Genomic DNA, 21,679 nt, shown 5'->3' with positions numbered 1-21,679 from the left:
ATGAAATTCAAAGCCTAGTAGATAGGTGAACCAAGACTCAACTCAAAACAAAGTGAGTTGAGAAATCAATACCTTTGTAGATTCCTCTTTGCATAAGCAAAGGCTAATCACCCAAAGAGAGGGCCTTCATTCCTTGCATCTTAGATCCATGGATTTGGATGGATGAAAAGGTTTCTCCAAGTTCCCAAAATTGAGAACCTCTAATGATTCATCACCAAGGCATAATGAAGAAGAAATGAGTGACCTTGGAGGAGTTTGATTGCTAGATGATCCCTCCAAGGTGGCCTAAATTTTAGAGAGAAAGGAGAGCTTGTGTTCTCATCCTTTCCCCAAAAATTACCATATGTAAATTTTAGGCTATAAAGTCCTTTATATAGTCCCTTCAAATAAGTGACCTAATGGACCAAAAGCCCTATTCTTCTAACATGGCAAGCCTATAGGGTTTATTGGGCTTTCAAGCCCTTTGTTTATTCAAGTTGTCATACAACTTGAGTTAATGGGCTTGACATTCAAATCCCATTGGGCCTTGCGGCCCAAAACTAACCCGAGGTCTTTAACGAACTTATTCGTTTGATTAATTAACATATTAATTAATCCTAGCCTTAGATAAATAATTAAACCATTTAATTATTCTTACTCATCTCCGTTGTTTCTTCAAACTCTACCTTACTCGGTGAACGATCCATTAGGTTCCTTTTAGCGAGGCAGTGGGCGATTAAAACTCTTTCTAATCGATTGTGAATTGAAACTTACTTTCAATTCTCCCGTTAGTGATAATACACTTTTAGGGCTTCCACAAACCATGGTTGACGCCTAGCAGCATGTCATGGTTACCCAAGCTAATCAGAAGAGGTGGAGAACCTATTCAGTTTTAGGATTACAAATGCAATACGGTCTTTCTCTAATACAATACTCTTGACCACATTGTTTGGTTTGATAGTTTATTCATGTCTACTATCCAATGTGAGTCTTGTGCTTATATGATTACCTTGAATGTGATTTGGAACACATTCCTAAATCTCATTCATACTTTGGCCAAAGATTCTTAATCATATCATAGAGTATTCTCCCTCAAACAGTTTGAAGGTTAGAGATCCCTTGTTGCGCATTCACTTGCCTCCATGGCTAAGTGGCTTAACCCCAACGATGCCATGGACACCCTCCTGATGGAGTGACTTTGACATAATCAAAGATTAAGGACCTAACCACAGGACAACTGTGATGCCTCAGGTCAAAAGACTAATTTGCATTATCTAACCATGAGTTCTCATGTGACATGAATATGAGAACTCTTCGTTGATCGTGTTCAGTGAACTCATTCTCTATTGAGCACCTACGTACTTGTCTTGATGTCACACACACCAATGACTCGAGACTAGTCACTCTCCCTGAGAGAAGACATAGCACGTACTGATCTTAACGGACTGTCAATGCCCAATTGACAATCCTATGATCAGGAACGTTTAGGATGTGTCAACGAAAGAATGGTCTCATGAATCTAACTTCTTTAGATCGCATTCTTCCAATCACATATTCCTTGGACTTATCGTTTAAGCATATAACATTTATATGAGACGGCTCAAACAGTAATCTTTGCCCTTTACATTTAAACTACATTAGTTTGAAATGTCCGTAAAGATCATCATATGATTGGTTTTAGGGCACATTTCCAACATACCTATCCATTGATCCATCAGCCTTGTACTTGATTGTAAACACCCAACGACAACCAAAATGTTTCTTTTCTTTTGGTAACTGCATTGTCTCCCATTTTTTATTTTTCTGCAAAGTTGACTCTTCATCCATCGCTTGTTTCCACTTAGGGTCTTGTAAGTCTTCTTCTACCTAAGTTGGAATTTTGAGTGATTCCGTATGATTTACCAACGTCTTATGTTCTAGAGAACATCGCTAACATGATACATAGTTAGCAATTGGATATTTGACCTTTCATTCCAGAGAAAACCTGTTAGGTGGCACATCACAATTCTTTTTTGCTTGTAATTTATAAGTACTTATACCAATATCAGGATTAGTTGTATTATCATTTACAATACTTACCTCTTTGATATATTCAGAGGTGATGGAACGAGCATTATTGGAGAGAGGGGTTACTATAGACATACTGGGCAATTCGGCATGTTCATGCTGAACTGAGTTGTACTGTTCGCTAGGGCACTGCCCATCTATATGGTACTCTTTGGTAAGACTCTACCGACCTAGGCTGGGATCTTTGGTAAGGTGAATTGAGTTACTAGGTTGGGTAAGCCCCTGCAGAACAACTGGGCCTAGTTCAACAACTTCAATTTCTCTCTCTCCTCCACACCCCCACCCCCTCCCCCCGGCACCAACTTAGATCACCAATATCACTAATCTCCCCTTGGTGATCTAAATTGGATACTGATGAAGAATAAAAATATTCAAACTCCGAGAAGGTCACATCCATGGTTATAAATGTACGTTGACTAGCAGGATGATAACATTTCAATCTCTTTTGATATGGAGAAAATCCAAGAAAGGCACAACAGAGTGTACATGGATCAAGCTTACTACGATGAGCTTCTAATGTGAACATAGACCACACAACAAAAAATTTGAGGTGACAACGTATTTTTGTAGAAACCACTGGAACATGTTGAGTAAGCTCATGAAGTGGTGTTTGATAATTCAAGACTCAAGAAAGCATACGATTCATAACATAAATTGCATATACAACTACTTCAAGCTAGAAACGTTTGGGAGCAGATGCACCAATAAGTAAAGCATAAGCTGTCTCCAGGATATGACAATTCTTTCTTTTTACCACCTTATTTTGTTGTGGGGTAGGCAGATAGGTAGTTTCATGAACAATCCTGTGGTCTTGTAGAAATTGGGATAACTTAGAATTTTTGTAGTCTTCACCATTGTCAAAACACAAAACTTTAATATTAGAGGAATATTCAGTTTTAACCATCTGATGAAACAGACGAAATACATTACAAACCTCACTTTTATTTTTCAACACATACAACCACGTAATACGAGTGCAATCATCCAAGAAAGTAACAAACTACTTAATTCCCGAAGTAGTACTAACATGGGAAAGCCCTCACACATCATAGTGTACTAGTGCAAACGAAAAAGACCTTCTATTCATACTTGAAGGGAATAAAGCACAATGACTTTTGGCTAAAATACATACCTCACACTTCAATTATGAGTCTTTAATACCACTAAACAAATTAGGTAACACATGTTTCAAATAACTAAACGATGCATGCCCCAAACGACGATGCAACATAATACCTTCTGTAGACTACTATTATGCGATGCACGAACCAAATTAGCTCTTCCTGGAACCGCGTCATCCATACAATATAGCCCATCTCTTTTAGTGACACGCCAATGATCTCCTTTGTTTAAATATCTTGAAGCAAGTAAAATGAAGGATATATTACTACAACACAATCCAATTGTTCAGTGACTTATGGTATAGACAATAAGTGATAGGACAATGACAGAACCAATAAAGAATTATGTAAAGGGAAAAATGGTGTAAGTACATTGTTCTTGCTCTAACAACAGGAGCAGTAGTATCAGCGGCAGTTGCCACGCTCTTTCTATGAGGATGTTTCATAGATTAAAACAAGTAGAAATACATTAAAATTACTTTGTTACATTATTCATCTTCTAGGTTTACAATATATAGGTACATAGGTCTTATTCTATAAGGAATATAATCATAAAAATAAGGAAACTAAATCCCCAAGATTACAAATCCTAATCCTACCTAAAATAGAACTCCAAGAATATTTACAATTAATACTCAAATCAACAGTTTTCCTCAACATCTTTTTGGCCGCACATGAAATAGTGGGTCCATGTCATTCTTGTTGCGAATAGAATTATTCTAGGAATGTGAATGCATAAACCTAAAGTAGAATTCAATAGGATCGAGAAGTTCTTATCATATTATGACTTGTATCACTTGGGGTGAAGTGAAATTCTTCTTGTATTAATATGGATAAAGACACAAGGTCAAGGGAAAAATACGCATATCATAAACAGCCTAGGCCATTACTAGGTATATACCTTGTTAAGTCTATAACTTACTATAGGTTTGGCTTTCCTTGTACAAGCATGTAATCTTTATACTTCTATTATCACACCAAGCTCAACGTTAGGATTAAGTCATAAAGATGCAAGTGACGCTACAAAGAATATGAAGACAAAATTTTTGTCTAGTGTTTTTTCTGCCTAATCAAGCATGTGCTCATGCATGTTTAAAATCACACGTGATTAATAGGGACTTTACCACCTGCAAATGTTGATTTTATTACCTAAAATATTAAAAATGAATTTAATTAAAAACAATTAAAGAAAAACAATTAAAGAAACCAATTTGAAAGGGAACAATCTTAGAAAATAATGATAAAAGGACACTAGGGTTCCACCATCACCTTAACAATCTTATGTAATTTTGCCAATTACTTATGAATTACACATGCAACTTTGAAAGTTAGGTTTTCCTTATGCATATTCTACTTGTGGCATTCAAGCTAGAGCGTATATCAAACATGCAATCTGTTTGTGGTATTTAGATCAAATATAAACATGCATGACTCATTACGCTTTTTGATTGAAAAACCATGTAACCCCTAAGACATGGCATTCGCCCTAGGTGAAATTACAACTATCAATCACAAGAAGCAATACTCAATTCTCCCGATGGCATTCTAACCGAATTGCATTCGATTACTTATCTAAACATCCTAATGGTAGCTAAGCATTAAGATATAGAGACAATTTAAACACAGTGATTAATAATTCAAAGTATGCATGTATAATATCATAAGCAATTGAATAAAGACTACATATTCATGTTAAGGCTCAAGGCAATCGCCTTAGCAAACGTAAATTAGTTACAAACAGCCATAAAACAAAAGGAATTTTATTGAAATAGAAAAATGATAAAAAACACCTTGAAATACAAAACGTCAAAACCTAGCTAAGTTCTCCAAATTGATGCCTCCGTTCTCCTCCTAACCTAATGGCTAAAAAGCTTATTTATACTACTACAAAATAAAACCCTAAAATGTCTTAGAATAAAACTAGGAAACCTAATACATTGAAATAAAATAGGAAAAATAATCTTAAATTAACTTGGTAAATTCGCCAAAAAATCTGCACAACAATGTTTTGGACCCAAATTAGCTCCAAAACTGGCCCAAAATAGCTGGATTTAAAGCTTGGACTATTCTAAACACTTATCCAGAAGACCATGAACCCATTTGAGGTCATCTTGGACTCCAAAAACGCATTAAAGCCCAAAAACGTCACTTTCCAGCAACATGCACTACTTCTTTAATAAATAGCCAGAAAATAACCGCTTGGTAGAAAAATCTCAAATTTTGACACGAACACGCCAAGAGATACACGAACGTCCTCCAATTTGAATCACTCCAAAATTCGTCCGTTTGATCACGTTTTTTTTAGAGAAAGTCGAATGTCATACATTGAAAATATAAAATAAAGTATCAAATCAACCAAAATAATTACCAAATTATACTAAGAATAAGATAAAATATATAATATAATATTAACTCATCAATGATCACCACACATTATTTTATTCATGTCCTGTCACCTGTTGACATGTGCAATCACTATGAGATGGCTACAGCTAACTGACTTTCACCAAAATATCCACGCTCTGAGTTGAAATTTTTGTGTGGTCCTGATGAAGCTTTCATAAGACCCTAGGTCAGAGACACTTAACACATTTTCATGGTTTAGAGAAATTATCTGGGGATATCTCCGAAATCATACTCATATAACATTCGAGCAAGTTGATCCCATCTTTAGAACCTTAGGTATAGATTTATTCCAAACTCTCTTATTATGTTAATGTTCGATTAAGAGAGATTTGTGCTGCTATTGAATCTTCATTTGCATATCATTTAAGTTTCATTCATTCTTTCATTGGTGTCACTAGTGAAGAAGCTCAAACTTGAGCTTCCATTGCTGTGAAGACCTTGCATTGATTTCCTTGAAGAATCTTAAGTTGCACAAGAGCTACAAGCTACTCATTTTATGGTTTAGGAATTGAGCATTTCCTTTGTGTGATATTTTGATTACTTATATTTATATTGTCGTTGATACACCATCTATATTGTTGATTGAATTTACTAGCTTTTATATGCAAAAATAGATCCCATTCAGTTAACATTTGTCACTCAAACAAGAGCATGTTCATAATAACTGTTAGTCTAATTGTTGTTCTGCATTAGAGTCAGTCTGGGTGCTTCTGCATAGGAATAGAAACTATAGAGTCTATTATCATATATTATTACAGGAGATTTTGCCTAGTACCAATTTCATGCCTTCTCGGGTTGTAGACGTGTAAAATCTTTTTGGAACCAAATTCGCGCACTGCCGTTGAAGGTGGAGATGCACAAATCCAAGCATTTGTAAAAGAAAAAACAACCATAAGTAAGCCAAAGATTAGGGGTTGTGCTGGTCAAACTCTTTGATGGTCAAAGTCTCTTCAATTTACATTCTTTAACGAATTTAGAACAAAGCGAACTGAACATCGTACTGACTATGTCTACTCTCTCACGAATAATACTATAAGGTACTAGCAAATCTCGTACCCGAACCGAACAGCGAACTTAAACCATACTCCGTATCCGGCAACTATGCCTGCAACAAACAATCCCAAAGTAATAAACATATTGTATATACACATAAACTGATCATACATATAAGTGACTAACATAACATAATATTTTGCATATATAACAGACACTGATACGCATATTTCTTCAATGATTACTTGGTCATATTGCAATGAATACCATAACTCACTACATTTTTTGACATCTATTTCATTAAGAGTAACTAGCAAAGAGCACATATTTTGTGTGTGTGAACAACCGTCCACTTCCTTTCACATTCTCCTAAAGCTGCAACCGTAACTGCCCGCCTCCTCTCACGTTCTCCTCAAGTGCAACTGTTTCAGTTCACTCAAACTATCCAAAAAATATCATGATTTCACTTACCAGTATGAAAAAATGATGGTAGGACAATTTCTCTTAATAAGTGCATATTTTTATCTTATGTAAATATTTTGATGCAAAATTACTATTTTACCCTCTATATGTAAATATTATGTATCAAAAGTGAAGGTAAAATAGAAAAAAAAAAGGATATGATTGCTATTTTGTCAAAAAATACAAAATTACTATTTTATCCTCCTCATCTCAATATGTAGCATAGATAATGATTAGAGAGATTGGAGAATACATACACTCACCCACAGTACATAAACACACAGTACATACATACATACACACGCCCACAGTATACATACATACACCCAGAGTTCCCATGCCTCACAAACCAATTTCACACACGCACACGGACACAGATACACCCACAGTATACATACATACACCCAGAGTTCCCATGCCTCACAAACCAATTTCACACACGCACACAGACACAGATACACCCACAGTATACATACATACACCCAGAGTTCCCATGCCTCACAAACCAATTTCACACACGCACACACACACACACTCACATACACGCACAGGACACTTTGTTTGTCCGTCCGACATTCGAGAGTGAAAGGCTGAGAAAGAGATTGGGAAATTGGAAACCAATTTCACGCGCGCGCACACACACACACCCACAGTATACATACATACACCCAGAGTTCCCATGCCTCACAAACCAATTTCACACACACACACACACACACACACACACTCACATACACGCACAGGACACTTTGTTTGTCCGTCCGACATTCGAGAGTGAAAGACTGAGAAAGAGATTGGGAAATTGGAAATATGGGTGACTGGTTGCTGGTTGTAGGTTGATGGTTGATGGTTGATGGTGGAGGAACGACGATCGAGAGAGATTGGAGAGGAGATGGACGGCAGCGAGAGATCGAGTCTGAGAGAGATTGGAGAGGGTTTGACAGACCGAGAATAGTGAGTCTGAGAGAGATCGAGTAGTTGAAGAGAGGGGGGGTGGGGGGGGGCAGGTGGAAGTCAAATCCATCAGGTGCTGGCCGACTCCACGTGAACTCGGATAAACACCGTACCGTATACCTGGAAAACCGATTCGGTTTTGTACCGTACCAAAGTAAATTAAAAAAAAAAAAAAACCAAACCGATCAGTTATTTTCCGGTTCGATACAATATCTCCATTCCCTCCACCGCCCCATTTCCTTTCCTTCTATCAGCCACCTGTTACGTGTCAACTGCACAAGCATCGACTGAGGAAGAAGCAGCTTTAGCAACTAGCAAGTGATGCTAGCATCTCTCAAAAAAGTGGGACACGTGAAAAGAAATAGGCTAAACCGACAATAAACGGTGGGATAGCATTCATCACACCAACCGCATCGATCACCGTTGATTGTCGTTCCATGTTTCTTACCTTATTTGCCCAACAAAATATCCAAAATATCTAAAAATAGAAAAAGCAACAAACAGCGGATATTAATAAAAGATTTATCCAAGGTCTTCCATATATGGGAAAATTCATTTAGCGATCTTTCCTTTCTTGAACAGCCTGCAGCACCAACTCTCTCTCTCTCCTCAGTCTTCTCCTCTTTCCAATATTGCTCCGAAAATTTCCAGTTCAGACCTAAACTTCAGACCTAAGACCCCTCAACGAAGGTAACCAGAGGTGAACCCAGTACTTAGTTTATCTATGTTTTTCCTTCTTTTTTTTTTTTTTTTTCCTTCTATTAATGGTGAATACTAAAAACTCTAGGCTTGTCTGGCAGTTGATTGTGGTTGGTGGGTTGATCTGTGTTTTATTTTACTTATTTAGATCTGAGATATGTTAGGGTATGAGGTCAATAATCTTAAAATTATCAGAAACCCAGAAAATATACTGTAGTTTGTGAAACATTTATATATATATGTGGAAATTTAAAGTGATTGGTTTATTTTGTTTTATTTGAATTATTGTTTCTGAAGGGGGTAGGAAGAAAGAGAAGATGAAGATCAAGATCAGAAAGATCGACTACTTGCCGGCAAGGCAGGTGACCTTCTCAAAGAGGAGAAGGGGGATTTTCAAGAAAGCTGGAGAGCTGTCGATTCTGTGTGAATCTGAAGTTGCTGTTATAATATTTTCTCAAACTGGCAAGCTCTTTGATTTCTCAAGCTCCAGGTACCAATAAAACACCCCACCGCCTTATCAGTTCTTTCGAATTTCCTAACTTGAACAAATATATAACCAAGTACATATATAACTTGATTTGTCTCTCTTTTTCTGTGTGTGTGTGAGAGTGAGAGAGAGAGAGAGAGATTCAGTCATCTGGGTCAAAAAATTATATATATTTATTATTATATATATATGTGTGTGTGTGTGTGTGTAAGCCGTGCAAGTAATGATGCACGGAAAGATACGCTAGATGAGGTACAGAAGAAAGGCTAGAGAAACCAAAAGATTTCACAGAGAGAGAGGGAGAGGAAAAAGCAATGCTATCTAGAATATTCTAGTTCAGGAAACTGAGGTGTACTTTTGATTTTGACAACTTCTAATTAGGTGTCCAAGTTTGAGAAACAATTTATTAGTTTTACGTGCTTTCAATATGTGAATTACTTGGTGATGCTGACTGCTTTGCTTTTCATGCTAATAACAATTAATCGGGTCTGCCGTGCAGAACTCTGTAAACTTAAGAGTAACTTGTCTAGTGAATTATGTAATCTTATTACAATTTTACAGTTTCATAGTTTATCTAGTGAACTCTGTATATATAAGAGTCACCTATCACAAATTGGTTGTAGATAATAATATCTAAAATATTATTGGGCTTTATTAAAAGAAGGATATAGTCTTTTAATTGGATACACGGTGTATCTATGCCAACTTCAACACCTGATGTTGGGTTATGTTCCAATAGTTGTCCATTCTCCCCACCTAAATTAAAATACCTGTAAATGAATACGGTGAATTTGCGAAAGACTTAAACCACGAACATCAATTATATATGCTTTGGATTTTTCTTACTAGGAGTAAAGTGATATGGTGAAAACTTTGGGAATTCATCATATAGAAGCCTTGAAGATCCTTTCAGAAGGAATCTGTATGCATGCGTCAAGTAGGGAATGAGTGGTGCAGCTATGGCCATAACCTGTTTTTTCATATGCATGCATGAAATAATGGACGAACTTGACTATACTTGCAAAGATTAATATGTAGAAATGTAATTGTGGAATAAGAATTTAGATGAAGTTGTGCTTCGTTTTAATTAAAAAAGTAAAAGTCTCTACACATAATAAGTGATGATGTCATTTTTATTAATAAAACTAGAAATACCATTTTAAAGTGGCTCCTTTAACCTAGTTTGTGTTAAATAGGATTTAGTATATGAATATGTGAGCGTGCATAGAAAAGAGGTTCTTGTTGTAGGGAATCAGTGAGCGTGTAGAGAAAAGATGCTCTTATTGTAGGGTGGTGTCTATTAACTTGTCTATTGCGTTAGAAGAAAATTCTTCTGAAGCTAGCTTCTAAGCAGTTGATACATCTATTTGCTAGAGTGTGAATAAGTTTTTTGTCATCTAGATCTTCCTATTTTTACTACTTGGCATTCTTTACCTATAACTTTCCGAGTTGAATACATCAATAAGGAGTCGTCACGTATTAGGGCCAACATACTCCCACGTATAAAAGGGCCTTTTTACGCCACCAAAGGGTCCACCATCGGCAATTCGAGCTGACCTCATTGCCTTAGTTAACTGTGATGAACGATTGGAAAAGGGGACATCATCGAAAGTAATCAACTTGACTAGGCTGTGGTCATCACCACCTAAGAACCAAGATGAGTTAGCCTCATTCCCTTTTGTTGATAGCCATGCCATACGGAGTGATAGGCTGATCAACCACGTTAACTTGACTAAGATAGGGTCACCTGTTGGTAAACCTGAGCTGAGTTACTATTGTTCTCATTGTTGATTAGTTGTGTAATGGGACAAGCAAAGCTTTTGCTCCTCCCAACCCCTTTGATCTACAACCTTATGAGCTCTTGTCTTAGTTTTCTAAGTTTTTGTCTCAGTTGTTTTGAGCTGGTGTCTCAGATTTGGGTGCTATGCCCATTTTGTGGTTTGCTCTTGTTTCTGTTCTTCCTCCACTTCTTTCTTTCATCCTTGCAACACCCACTCCATCTTCTTCTCTAACCCGACCCCCTAACACCATATATTTTGTCTCTTTCTCTTTTTTCACCCCTCATCTGTAGATTTTTCAATTTATGCTTCCTCTTTGCCTCAGATTGTTGTTGGTGCTCATCCGCACCCTTACCACATTTGTGGACTTCATGCCTACTGGTGGTCTGTTGCGTGGATTAAAGGTCAATTTTAACTTTTTCTACGATCGAATGAGAAATGACACAGGTTGGCTGGAGTACAAAGCTTCGACCCCATCCTCTAAGATCTCTTGTCGAGGCTTGTTCGTTGCATGTTCCTTGTTTAACTTTAGGGGTATTAGGGTGCCCATTAGCCTCTTTTTTAAGGAATTGTATTCAACAATGTGATCTTGAAGTTCTCTATGTGCTTGGAGATCTTTTATGCTAAAAGGTTGTAAGAAGCCTAGTCTTCTTTGTGAAGAAGTGTTTGAGATCAATAAGGTAAGTGACTATGACATATCATTGTGACTAGGCAACTTTATTGTTAGTAGACAATTTTTTCATTTCTTCTTATTGTTACTTGATATGAATGATCTTAAATATCACAATTATTTCATTTCTCCTTATGATTGCTTGAATCTAATTAATATGAAGTTCCAAGTCATTGAGTAGATCTATGGAAGAGATTTAGTAAAAGATTGTATGTAGTATGATTAGAATTATTAGTAAAACTTATCAAATATAACTTGTAAGGATTGCAAAGTTATACCGGGAGAGAGCTTGGCTAATCAACATCGCTTGTTGGTGATGGATGTACATATCTAAAGAGAGAAAAAGAACAAGACCTTGAAGTGCCCAAGGACTAGATGGTGGAATCTAAAAGGAGAAAAACAAGCCATTTTCAAAGAGAAAGTAATCACCCAATACGTTTGGAATAGAGATGGGTAAGCTAGCCAAATGTGGGATTCCATGACTAGTAGTATCCGAAAAGTAACAAAAAGGGTATTAGGAGAGTCCAAGGGCTTTTCTCCACACCAAAAGGAATCTTGGTGGTGGAAGGAGGAGGTACAGGGAAAGGTTAAGGCTAAGAAGGAATGTTGTAAAACCTTATACAAGGATAGACTGAAGAAAATGGTGAAAGGTATAGAATAACGAAGAAGGAGGCGAACAAAGCTGTGAGAGAAGCTAAACTAGCGGCTTTTGACGATATGTATAAGCAACTAGATACCAAAGAAGGAGAGTTGGATATCTATAAACTAGCTAGAGTAAGGGAAAAGAAGACAAGGGACCTAAACCAAGTGAGGTGCATCAAGGATAAGAATGGAAAGGTTCTTGCTATAGAAAACACGGTCAAAGACAGATGGAGAGGTTGTTTTCATAGTCTTTTCAATGAAGGACATGAAAATACTACTTCTTTGGGGGAGTTGAGTAAATTAGAAGAATGTAGAAACTAGTCCTTTTACTGTCGAATTAAGAAGGAAGAAGTGGTTGTAGCTTTGAAAAAAGATGAAGCATAGAAAAGCAGTGGGCCCTGATGATATATTGATTGAAGTATGGAAAGTTTTGGGAAAGACAGGTATAACATGACTCACAGACCTTTTCAATAGGATTTTGAAAACGAAGAAGATGCCAAATAAGTGGCGAAATAGCACTTTAGTGCCTATCTACAAGAATAAGGGTGATGTACAAAGTTGCTTGAACTATAGGGGTATTAAGTTAATGAGTCACACAATGAAGTTCGAGACTAGTGAAATGAAACTTCTTGCCTTATTTGGTGTAAGAACTGCAACCAAAAGACAACTGTGGATAAAGTAAGCAATTGTTTGAAACTTATCTCACATTGATCATGCATGGGGTATTGTTTAAGTGGTTTTTTATGCTTGACTACTTGTTCATACTAAAACATAAAGATGAAGTTTTAAAGAAGAAAAAGTTTCTAAAGCTTTTAGTTTGATAAATAAGAACGTTTATATGACTAATACTTGTGACCTATAGCCTAAAATCCTCCCTAAATGTTGTTGGTTACTTGTCAACTCTCCACCATTTTTGTATCCACTCTTGTAACTCTTGTTATGTTAGAGCAAAATAAAAAAGTTATGAAACTACTATATACTCCAAATAAGAAGCACACTTGATAAAAAACAATAATAAGCGTAAATTTACTTCACTTGAAAAAAAAAAAAAGAAATACTAAGCGATTGAGGCTTGCATTCTTTTTCATTTAAATACAAAATATTACATTATAAGTGTAGGTTTTAAACATTGTTCAAGGTTCCTAACTTTTGATGTCAAATGTGTATCTTCGTTAATCTTTTCGTAACAATTTGCGAGCATAAAAGTATTTTGACAACTTTGGCTATTTTTCTCAATCTTTAAATTTAGTTATTTTTTAATATTAATTATTCTGTATATGTATAGGATATGTGAATGTTATATGTATTATTAAAAATATGTGTAGATAATGAGTACTAAATATTAAAAGTATGCACGGTAAGTGTATTGTATCTCAAAATTTTAAAAAATTCATGTGATTTAAGACATACAGAAAACAAAAGTATTTTTAAAAAGGGAATTTTTATTAACTCTAAAAATATTTCTATACTTCTCATAAGTTTATTTTTCTTTCTAATTATAGAACGTTTGGAGTGCCGAATGAGATTTTTGGAGTGCTAATAACAATTCTCATTAAAAAAAAAAGGTGTACATTTCATTGACAAATTCAAGATAGGTAAACTTCACCTCCAACAAAAAAAAAAGAATAAAAAAAAAAAAAGGATGGGTAATCAAGGCCATCTCCAACCGAAAGCTGGCCAGAAGGCTCGTTTTAGTCCTCTGGCTCTCCAAGAAATTAATATTTTAATGAATAATGCAAGGCAATATTTCTTATCATCTCCAACTAAGGGCCAAAGGGCCATAGTACTTGTTTTAACCCTGTCACAAAAAACTATTTTCAATTGAGGGCCAAAGAGTCATAGGTCCATATTATTTAAATTTAGAAACTACAACTTAAATTAAATGCACATTTACCATATCTAATAGGAAGCTTATATTTGGTGCACCCATTATATTTGTCCCACATCTAGAGAGAATTGAGCAAGCAAAAGCTTGCATATGTGGCACCCATTATATTTGTCCCACATCGGCTGTGGGTAAGGTTTGAGCAATCAAACATGCTTATAAAAGCAACATCCTCACATAGAACCAATCACATTTATGAGACTTAATTAAATATTCTTTTTAAATTTTTGGTCCCAAAAAAAAAAACAAAAAACAGTAAAAAAAAAGAAAAAAAATATCAGCTCGCCGTTGAGATTTAAATTTTTTAGCCCGGTCCGGGGCCATCCGGTTGGCCCTTTGACCCTTTTTTGTCTAGTAGGGCCCATGAGCCCTTTGGCCCAACTCTTGGTTAGAGATGATTTTAAGGCTATTTTCGACTCTCTAACCCTCTGGACCCTTCGGTTGAAGATGCCTAAGCAACCCACCAAAAAGTGGCCATAGCAAATATAATAATTAAAGCATATTTGCAATGATGTCCAAGTTGATGTTAGGTACTTTTAGTCTTTTTAGGCCAACTTTTTGTTTAACTTGATAGTCCAGAGGCAGATTGTTTGCTCTCTTGTTTAGGTGCCCTTCCCATCCTCTCTTATTTGTGCAGTCATGGTTAAGTCACTTCAACATTTTTTATTCCTATTTTTTTTGTCTTATTCTCTCTATAAAAAAATCAATATAAAATGTTGACGTGGTTTAACCGTGACCGCACAAAATAGGAGGGGATGAGAATGGTACCCAAACAGGAGGGCAGACAATCTGCCTCTATCCCCAACGGTGGTTTTGCCTTTTCATGATTTCATATATAATATTTCGATGTGACATTTTGATATGGGCATCTAGACCAAGCAAAAGGGCCTCCAAAAACTTTTAGTATAAGAGTTAGTCCACCCATTTTAAGAAGGCAACGGCCGAGGAAGGGCAATGAAATTACTTTAATTATCCACTATAAATAGTAATTGACTTTGCGTAATTTTGTATTTTTTTTTCTTTATGTTTTATTGGCCTTATCCTCTATACCTCATTATTTCTCAAATAAAGTTTAATTCCAATAATTTATTTCCAAGTTATTATACAAAATTGTCTCTGAGATTTGCATGATCAATAGAAATGGTCATTGAGGTTGAAAATCAATAGAAATGGTCCTTGAGATTGTTCATCATTCATGATTTTGGTCATTCCATTAAAAACGATTTTGGGCAATTTTCAAAGCTTTGTAACTCAATTGTTTCTTAACGAAATTCGACCCTTAATATATCAAAATGAAGATAGGAAAGTGTAGAATAAGATTATACCTATTTGGAAGCCCAATGGTTGCAGGAGATGGCCGGAAAATAGCCTGAAAGATGACTGGTCGCCAGAAAACTGGAAAACTCGCTGGAAATTGGGTAAACTTTAAACGTTCATAACTTCTTCAATACTCAACGAAATTGAGTGATTCAAAATCAAAAATAATACTTCTTGACGAGATGAAGAGAATGATACCTTTTTCAAAGGCTAACTCGCCGTGGTTTGGTCGGACAACGGCTCAAAAGTGGCTAACCATTATCGAGTTAGCCACTTTCGAGAAGTTTTTCGGCCAAACCACGGCGATTTAGCAGTAAAAAAGATACCATTCTCTTCGTCTCGTCGAGAAGTATGATTTTCGTTTTTGAATCACTCGATTTCGTTGAATATTGAAGAAGTTATGAACGTTTAAAATTTATCCTAGTTTCCGGCAAGTTTTCTAGTTTTCCACGGACCAGTCACTTTTCAGCTATTTTCCAGCCATCTCTGGCAATCATTGGGCTTCCAAATAGCTATAATCGTATTCTACACTTTCTTATCTTCATTTTGATATATTGTAGGTCGAATTTGGTTAAGAATTGATTGAGTTATAAAGCTTTGAAAATTGCCCAAAGAGTTTTTAACGGAAAGACCAAAATCATGGATAGTGGACAATCTCTGGGACCATTTCTATCGATTTTCAATCTCAGGGACCATTTTTATTGTTCATGCAAATCTTAGGGACCATTTTGTATAATAACCCTTTATTTCAAATACAAGGAAAAAGCATAGCATTTTAACAAACATAATTAATTTTAATCAGTGTTTTAAAAATGTGCCTCAGGAGCCTCAGGGGCAGGGCGGTAGCTATTTCGCCTCTCTTTTGTACGAGTTGGCAAAAAACATGCCCAAGCTTATTCAGGATGTGCTTTGGACAGTTCTAAGCAGTCTAACGAAGACAAGGTCTCAGTCTAATTGCCCTCCCCTTTGGGGACTCGTGGAATTGAATTTCTTGGGTTACGGCAATTCAACCCAAATGCCTAGGCGTCCCATGCCTTGTTGGACTTGCTCTAAGAGCAACTCCACCGTTGTTTATTACCTTGGGCATTGACAACCCAATCCCCTCTCCTTGCCTTCCCAAAACACTCCAGCCACTTATGCAATTGGACCCAAGGTGAGCCCGATGGAGAAGTCAAGCAATAATCACCTAGCCCAGTGCCATGCCTATGTGTCGTAAGGTTGACGTCAGCCATAATTTAAATTAGTAAAAAATTATAAAAATGATTGAAAATTGTAAAAAAACTATTTAAAAATATAAAAAATTATATATATATATGTATATATATATTTTATAAAATTACAATACACGTAACCATGTTCTTTCATTTTACACTACATTTCCATATTTTTGAATACATTCAACTAATTTTTTATAATTATTTGAAATTAACAATAAAGTTATTTGTATTATTTTATAAAATAAAAATACTAATATTTTAATACGAATTGTTTGGGCTATTTAATTTAGGAATGGAGATGCACTTTTGCAGTTGTGGTTCATTGCAGGTAGTTACTGTTAATTTAAGGGGATTGAGTTGTCAATTGCCCAGGGAGGCCTTCCTATACTGAAAGTGCGCTAATGTTTTGGGCCTTTTGGCTGGTTGGTTTGCAACAGACTAGAACCAAATATCTCCAAAGTGATAGTTGTTGAGGCTGGTTAATCTTGATACTCCTAATTTGGATTAATTGGTGAAGAAAGTTGAGGATTCACTATAAAATCAATCGGCTATATGAGAAGTAGCCTAACTTACTTATAAGTCCATGCAAGTTCTTCTTCCCATCAGTGTGAGACTCATCCTCAACACACTCCTCACATACGGTGAATTTTCAAGCCTAACATGTGGACAACACAATGGGGTGGCGTAGAGCGCGTGTGGCCGTTCGGCTTCACACATGGAACAACCTGCTTTGATATCATGAAGAAAGTTGAGGTTCCACCATTAAACCAATTGACTATATGGGAAGTAGCCCAACTTACTTATAAGCCTAAACAAGGTCCCCTCTCCTCCATTAATGTGGGACTCATTCTCAACAATTGGTTCTTCTGATTTTTTTTGTTTTCTGCGTGATAAATTAGTTCTGCATGTCACTGTGCATGATGTTTTGGCTATTTTATTTTACAAGTTATTTTTGCCGTATTTTATTTTAGAAGTTATTGTGTTTGCATGCATGTTCAAAGTGGTTGATTTCAGTATCAGTTTTTAAATTACTTTTGTTATTTGAAAAAAAAAAAAAAGAAAACCAGAAAAAAACAGAGTAAGTAACAATTTCGTACAAAGCCAAATATAGCATGCATGTACTAATTTATTGGGCTTATTGGAAACCAGAAAATATGGAAATTGTGTTGCATTTTTTTTTTCTTCTATTGTTATTTTATCTATGCTTAGTCACATGTATTAATTTATCTTTCTGTCTATTTTCTTTTGTTGAATTTAGTTTTCTGTGTCTAAAACTTTATAAATAATAATGAAACATGCTAATTATATTTATCCTTTTATGTTGTGAAGCACCAAGGATGTGATTGCAAGGTACAATTCACATGTCGGTGGGGAAAAATCGGATCAACCCACGCTTCATCAGCTACAGGTAATTGAGTTCAAATTGGTTTTCTTTTTCCCATCCTAATTGCTCTTTAATTTCCATTTTTAATCGTATAACAAGTAACTGTGTCAAGTGAATGTAAATTATGTAACATATTTTATCTGCACTTGGAGCTTCGGAATGTATTTTTACGACATCTGAAAGATATCATTGCTTTAACATAATAAAAATAAATAGGCGTTAGACTTGTATAGATGCATGCAGCAGGGTTGAGTAATGACTTCCAAGTTCTAAGCTGTGTTATTAGTTGGTATTAATTCGAATCATTGAGGTTTTCTCTACGGAAAAAAGTTTCATATATATATTGGCTGAAGAATCAATCGTCCCAAAATATGGTTGCCTGGTAATGACCTGGAGATTGCTACATATTGTAAATCCATGCTCTAGTATGTTTCAGTAATCCATCTTTTGCCCTTTTTTCTTTCTTTCCTCCACTTTGACATTCAGAAAATGTATGAAGGAAACATCTTTTGCCATAAGAAACCGGAAACATCCAATTTTTTCCTTTCTCTTGTTTATTTTTGGGCCTGATGTTTATAAGCTTTTCATGTGACAGATTAGATTATGTAATGACGGTTCGGTGTAAATATGTTTCCCATTTCATTAGTTGGAGAAAGAAAACAATATCAGGCTGAGTAAGGAACTCGAGGATAAGAGTTGCAAGCTTAGGTAATTATAATTTATTGATTTGCTTGTAAGATATATGGTGGTTAATTAAGCTGGTACGATCGTTTGATGAGAGTGCTGAAATGGTTTGGCATGCAACAGGCAGATGAAGGGTGTGGACCTTGAAGACTTGGATCTGGATGAACTCCAGAAGTTAGAAAAATTGGTGGAAGCAAGCCTTGGCCGTGTGATTCAAACTAAGGTATGTGCTAACTACAAATTTATTTTGTTACAAGTGAATACAGGTCATGGCTTCTAAAAACTAGGTATCCCTCAGATAGAGGAGCAAATTGCGAGGTTTAATGTGTATTATTATGCAATAATTCAGAAGATCTTTTTTTTTTAATTAGTCTTTGTTCAAATATGGTTGTTGCAATGAATTTAAGACAAATGTCTTAATTCTGTTTAAATAGGAAATTTGTTATTGGTACTCTATAAAAGTAACACTAGAGTTCTTCCTCTAAATTTAATTTATTTATTTATTTATTTTCACAACTGATGAGTGAGAACACCTGTTTTAAATAGATCAACACATTGTGCACGTAAGTATCTGTTTTAATCACTGTGTTTAATCAAAAGGTTAACAAATTTATAATCTGGCTATTCTTTTGCACACTATTCTTAAAATCTCCGCCTAGGCGCTAGCGGTTGGCCACTGCCTGATTAATTCTTAGGCGTCCCCCCTAAGCCCCCTGCTTAGCCCGCGTAGGTCGCAACTCTTACTTAGATAGAAAATTAATAAATTTCATATTGGATTTTTTTTTTTGTTTAATAAATTGTGAGGGAGTTGTTGAATATTTGGATAAATACTCATTATATGCTTGTTCTTTATATTTTCAATATGTTACAATATTTTCATCTATGTCTTTTTATTGTGCAATTTATAATTATGTGTTTTTATAAGTATAAATAGGTACTTATTTATACGATATATAATAAATATACTTAAATCTATCTAAACCTCGCCTAACCATCCCCCAACATAGCCTGACTAGCGCATTTTTTAGAACTTTACTTTTGCGTGCATATCTTTACTTTAGACTTTGGTCAATTTGAATAAAGACTTGACCTTTTCTCTTTTTTGGTTGTAAGGACTCAATGTAATTATTTTTCGTACTTTAATTAGGTTATTTTACTAGAGACATATTTTGGAATATATGTCTATCCAGAAACATCGATCTAATTCCAAATTTTCCATTCATTTCAGGAAGAAAAGATTACAAGTGATGTTATGGCACTTGAGAAAAAGGTTCGTAGTTAAATAGATGATTCTGGTCTGTGTCTATATATGGAATAATCACAAATATATACAATAGTCAAGAATTTCCAGAAAAGAAAATAATAAGCATATATTAAATTTAATTATTATCAATGAATTTTTGATTTGTTGTCCTCTTCCATGTACTGACTATATATGCAGGGAGCTGAGCTGATAGAAGCTAACAACCAGCTAAGCCAGAAGGTAAGCAACTACCACCAAGAAGTATATTTCTCCAATATATTTTTTTTATTTAACGAAAAACGATATCTTAATTAGTAAATTAAATCTGGGCTGATTGTTTTCTTTGTTGTTTTCGCATATGGCAGATGGTGATGTTACCCGGAGGAGATAGTGAACCGGACCGGATAATATTGGAGAAGAAAGCGTGACATCTGAATCAGCCACAAATGTCACCACCTTCTCCAACAGTTCTCTTTCCCTTGAAGATGACTGCTCCGATACCTTGTCTCTCAAACTGGGGTGAGGCCCTTTTACTTGCTAATATATATGCTATTTGATTTTGGCTTCTGCTTTGCTTTGGCTTTTGCGTTTTGCGTATTTGGTGATACGATTGCGAAGAATAAAGTTAGTAAAATACTAGTGTAGACATTATTTCGGTGAAATAAATACTCATAAACACATTAAGATTTCAACATGTCAGGGATTACATGACTTGCGCCATATGTGGCACAAATAGTACACATGATAAATGACTCATCAAAACCAAATGAGTCATCAAATGTGTCACGCATCGATCTTTGGCGGAGTGTGATTACAAAATTATCTTTATTAATTCTTTAATTAGTTTTAATTTAAATCAAACAAATTAATTGATTAATTTTTTTTAAAAAAAGGAAAAATACCAAATTAAGAATGTCCAAATTAAGGATGAAATGTGATTGATTTATATGATTTAAATCAAAAGACTATTTGATGAAGTCAAATCACGAATCAAGTCCGGATCAAGTCTCGGTCTTTCGTCAATTAATGAAGTTCAAAATCAACACCAAATCAAAGACTTGGAGAGCCTATAAATAAGGGGCTACAAGGCCAAAAAAAAGAAAAAAGAATAAAAAAAAAAAAAAAACCTTTCTCACACATACATTCTCGCACCTAGATTCTCAAATTCCCAAACACTCTACACATTTAGAAGATTTAGAAAGCTCTCTGTAGTCTTCGCCACACTTGTGAAGAATCATCAAACACTACCAGATGTGCCAGTTCTCCATCACTACAAGCTAAATTCTTATGACATTCTTAGTTTGAGATCAAGCCACTGCAACTCTCAGATCAACAACCTTACACTCACTTCTCTTGCACACGAGATGACTTCCCGAAGCGATGAACGGGGTTCTTCGATGTTGAAGAATTCAAGTGTGCGTTTGTTGTCAATGATTTCAGATGCGGACTCAAGCACGAGATCGTACTATGGATTGCCAAGCAACGATGATTGCTAGGAGACTTTGCTGACACCCTTGACACTGGCCTGAGAGTCTTTATACTTTGGCTATGCAAGTTATGATTACCGTCATCGCCTCTAGTGAAGAGTAGCTTGCACAGATGAACAAGGCGATTGCAAAACTGACAAGGACCATCGAGGAGAAGGATATGCAGATTGCTACGCTCATGAACAAGTTGGAGTTGCAGCATGA

At 35.6% G+C, this 21,679-nt stretch overlaps 1 protein-coding gene across 1 annotated transcript; it reads left to right on the top strand.

Annotated features, from left to right (window-relative positions):
- Nucleotides 1-8,487: 8,487 nt before the first annotated feature.
- Nucleotides 8,488-20,511, top strand: LOC103936578 (MADS-box protein AGL24). Its single transcript, XM_048583138.1, is given in 9 exon segments — nt 8,488-8,672; nt 8,979-9,171; nt 18,007-18,085; nt 18,708-18,769; nt 18,869-18,968; nt 19,974-20,015; nt 20,187-20,228; nt 20,354-20,387; nt 20,390-20,511. Coding segments are annotated over 8 exon segments (654 nt in total). The 5' UTR covers nt 8,488-8,672; nt 8,979-8,998.
- The last annotated feature ends 1,168 nt before the right edge of the window (nt 20,512-21,679 follow it).

The sequence above is a fragment of a genome, unplaced genomic scaffold, assembly GCF_019419815.1.
Source record: "Pyrus x bretschneideri cultivar Hongxiangsu unplaced genomic scaffold, Pyrus_bretschneideri_v1 Contig2, whole genome shotgun sequence".
Classification (NCBI taxonomy): domain Eukaryota; kingdom Viridiplantae; phylum Streptophyta; class Magnoliopsida; order Rosales; family Rosaceae; genus Pyrus; species Pyrus x bretschneideri.
The sequence above is the reverse complement of the archived record's forward strand: the minus strand, read 5'-3'. Positions and strand labels throughout refer to the sequence as shown.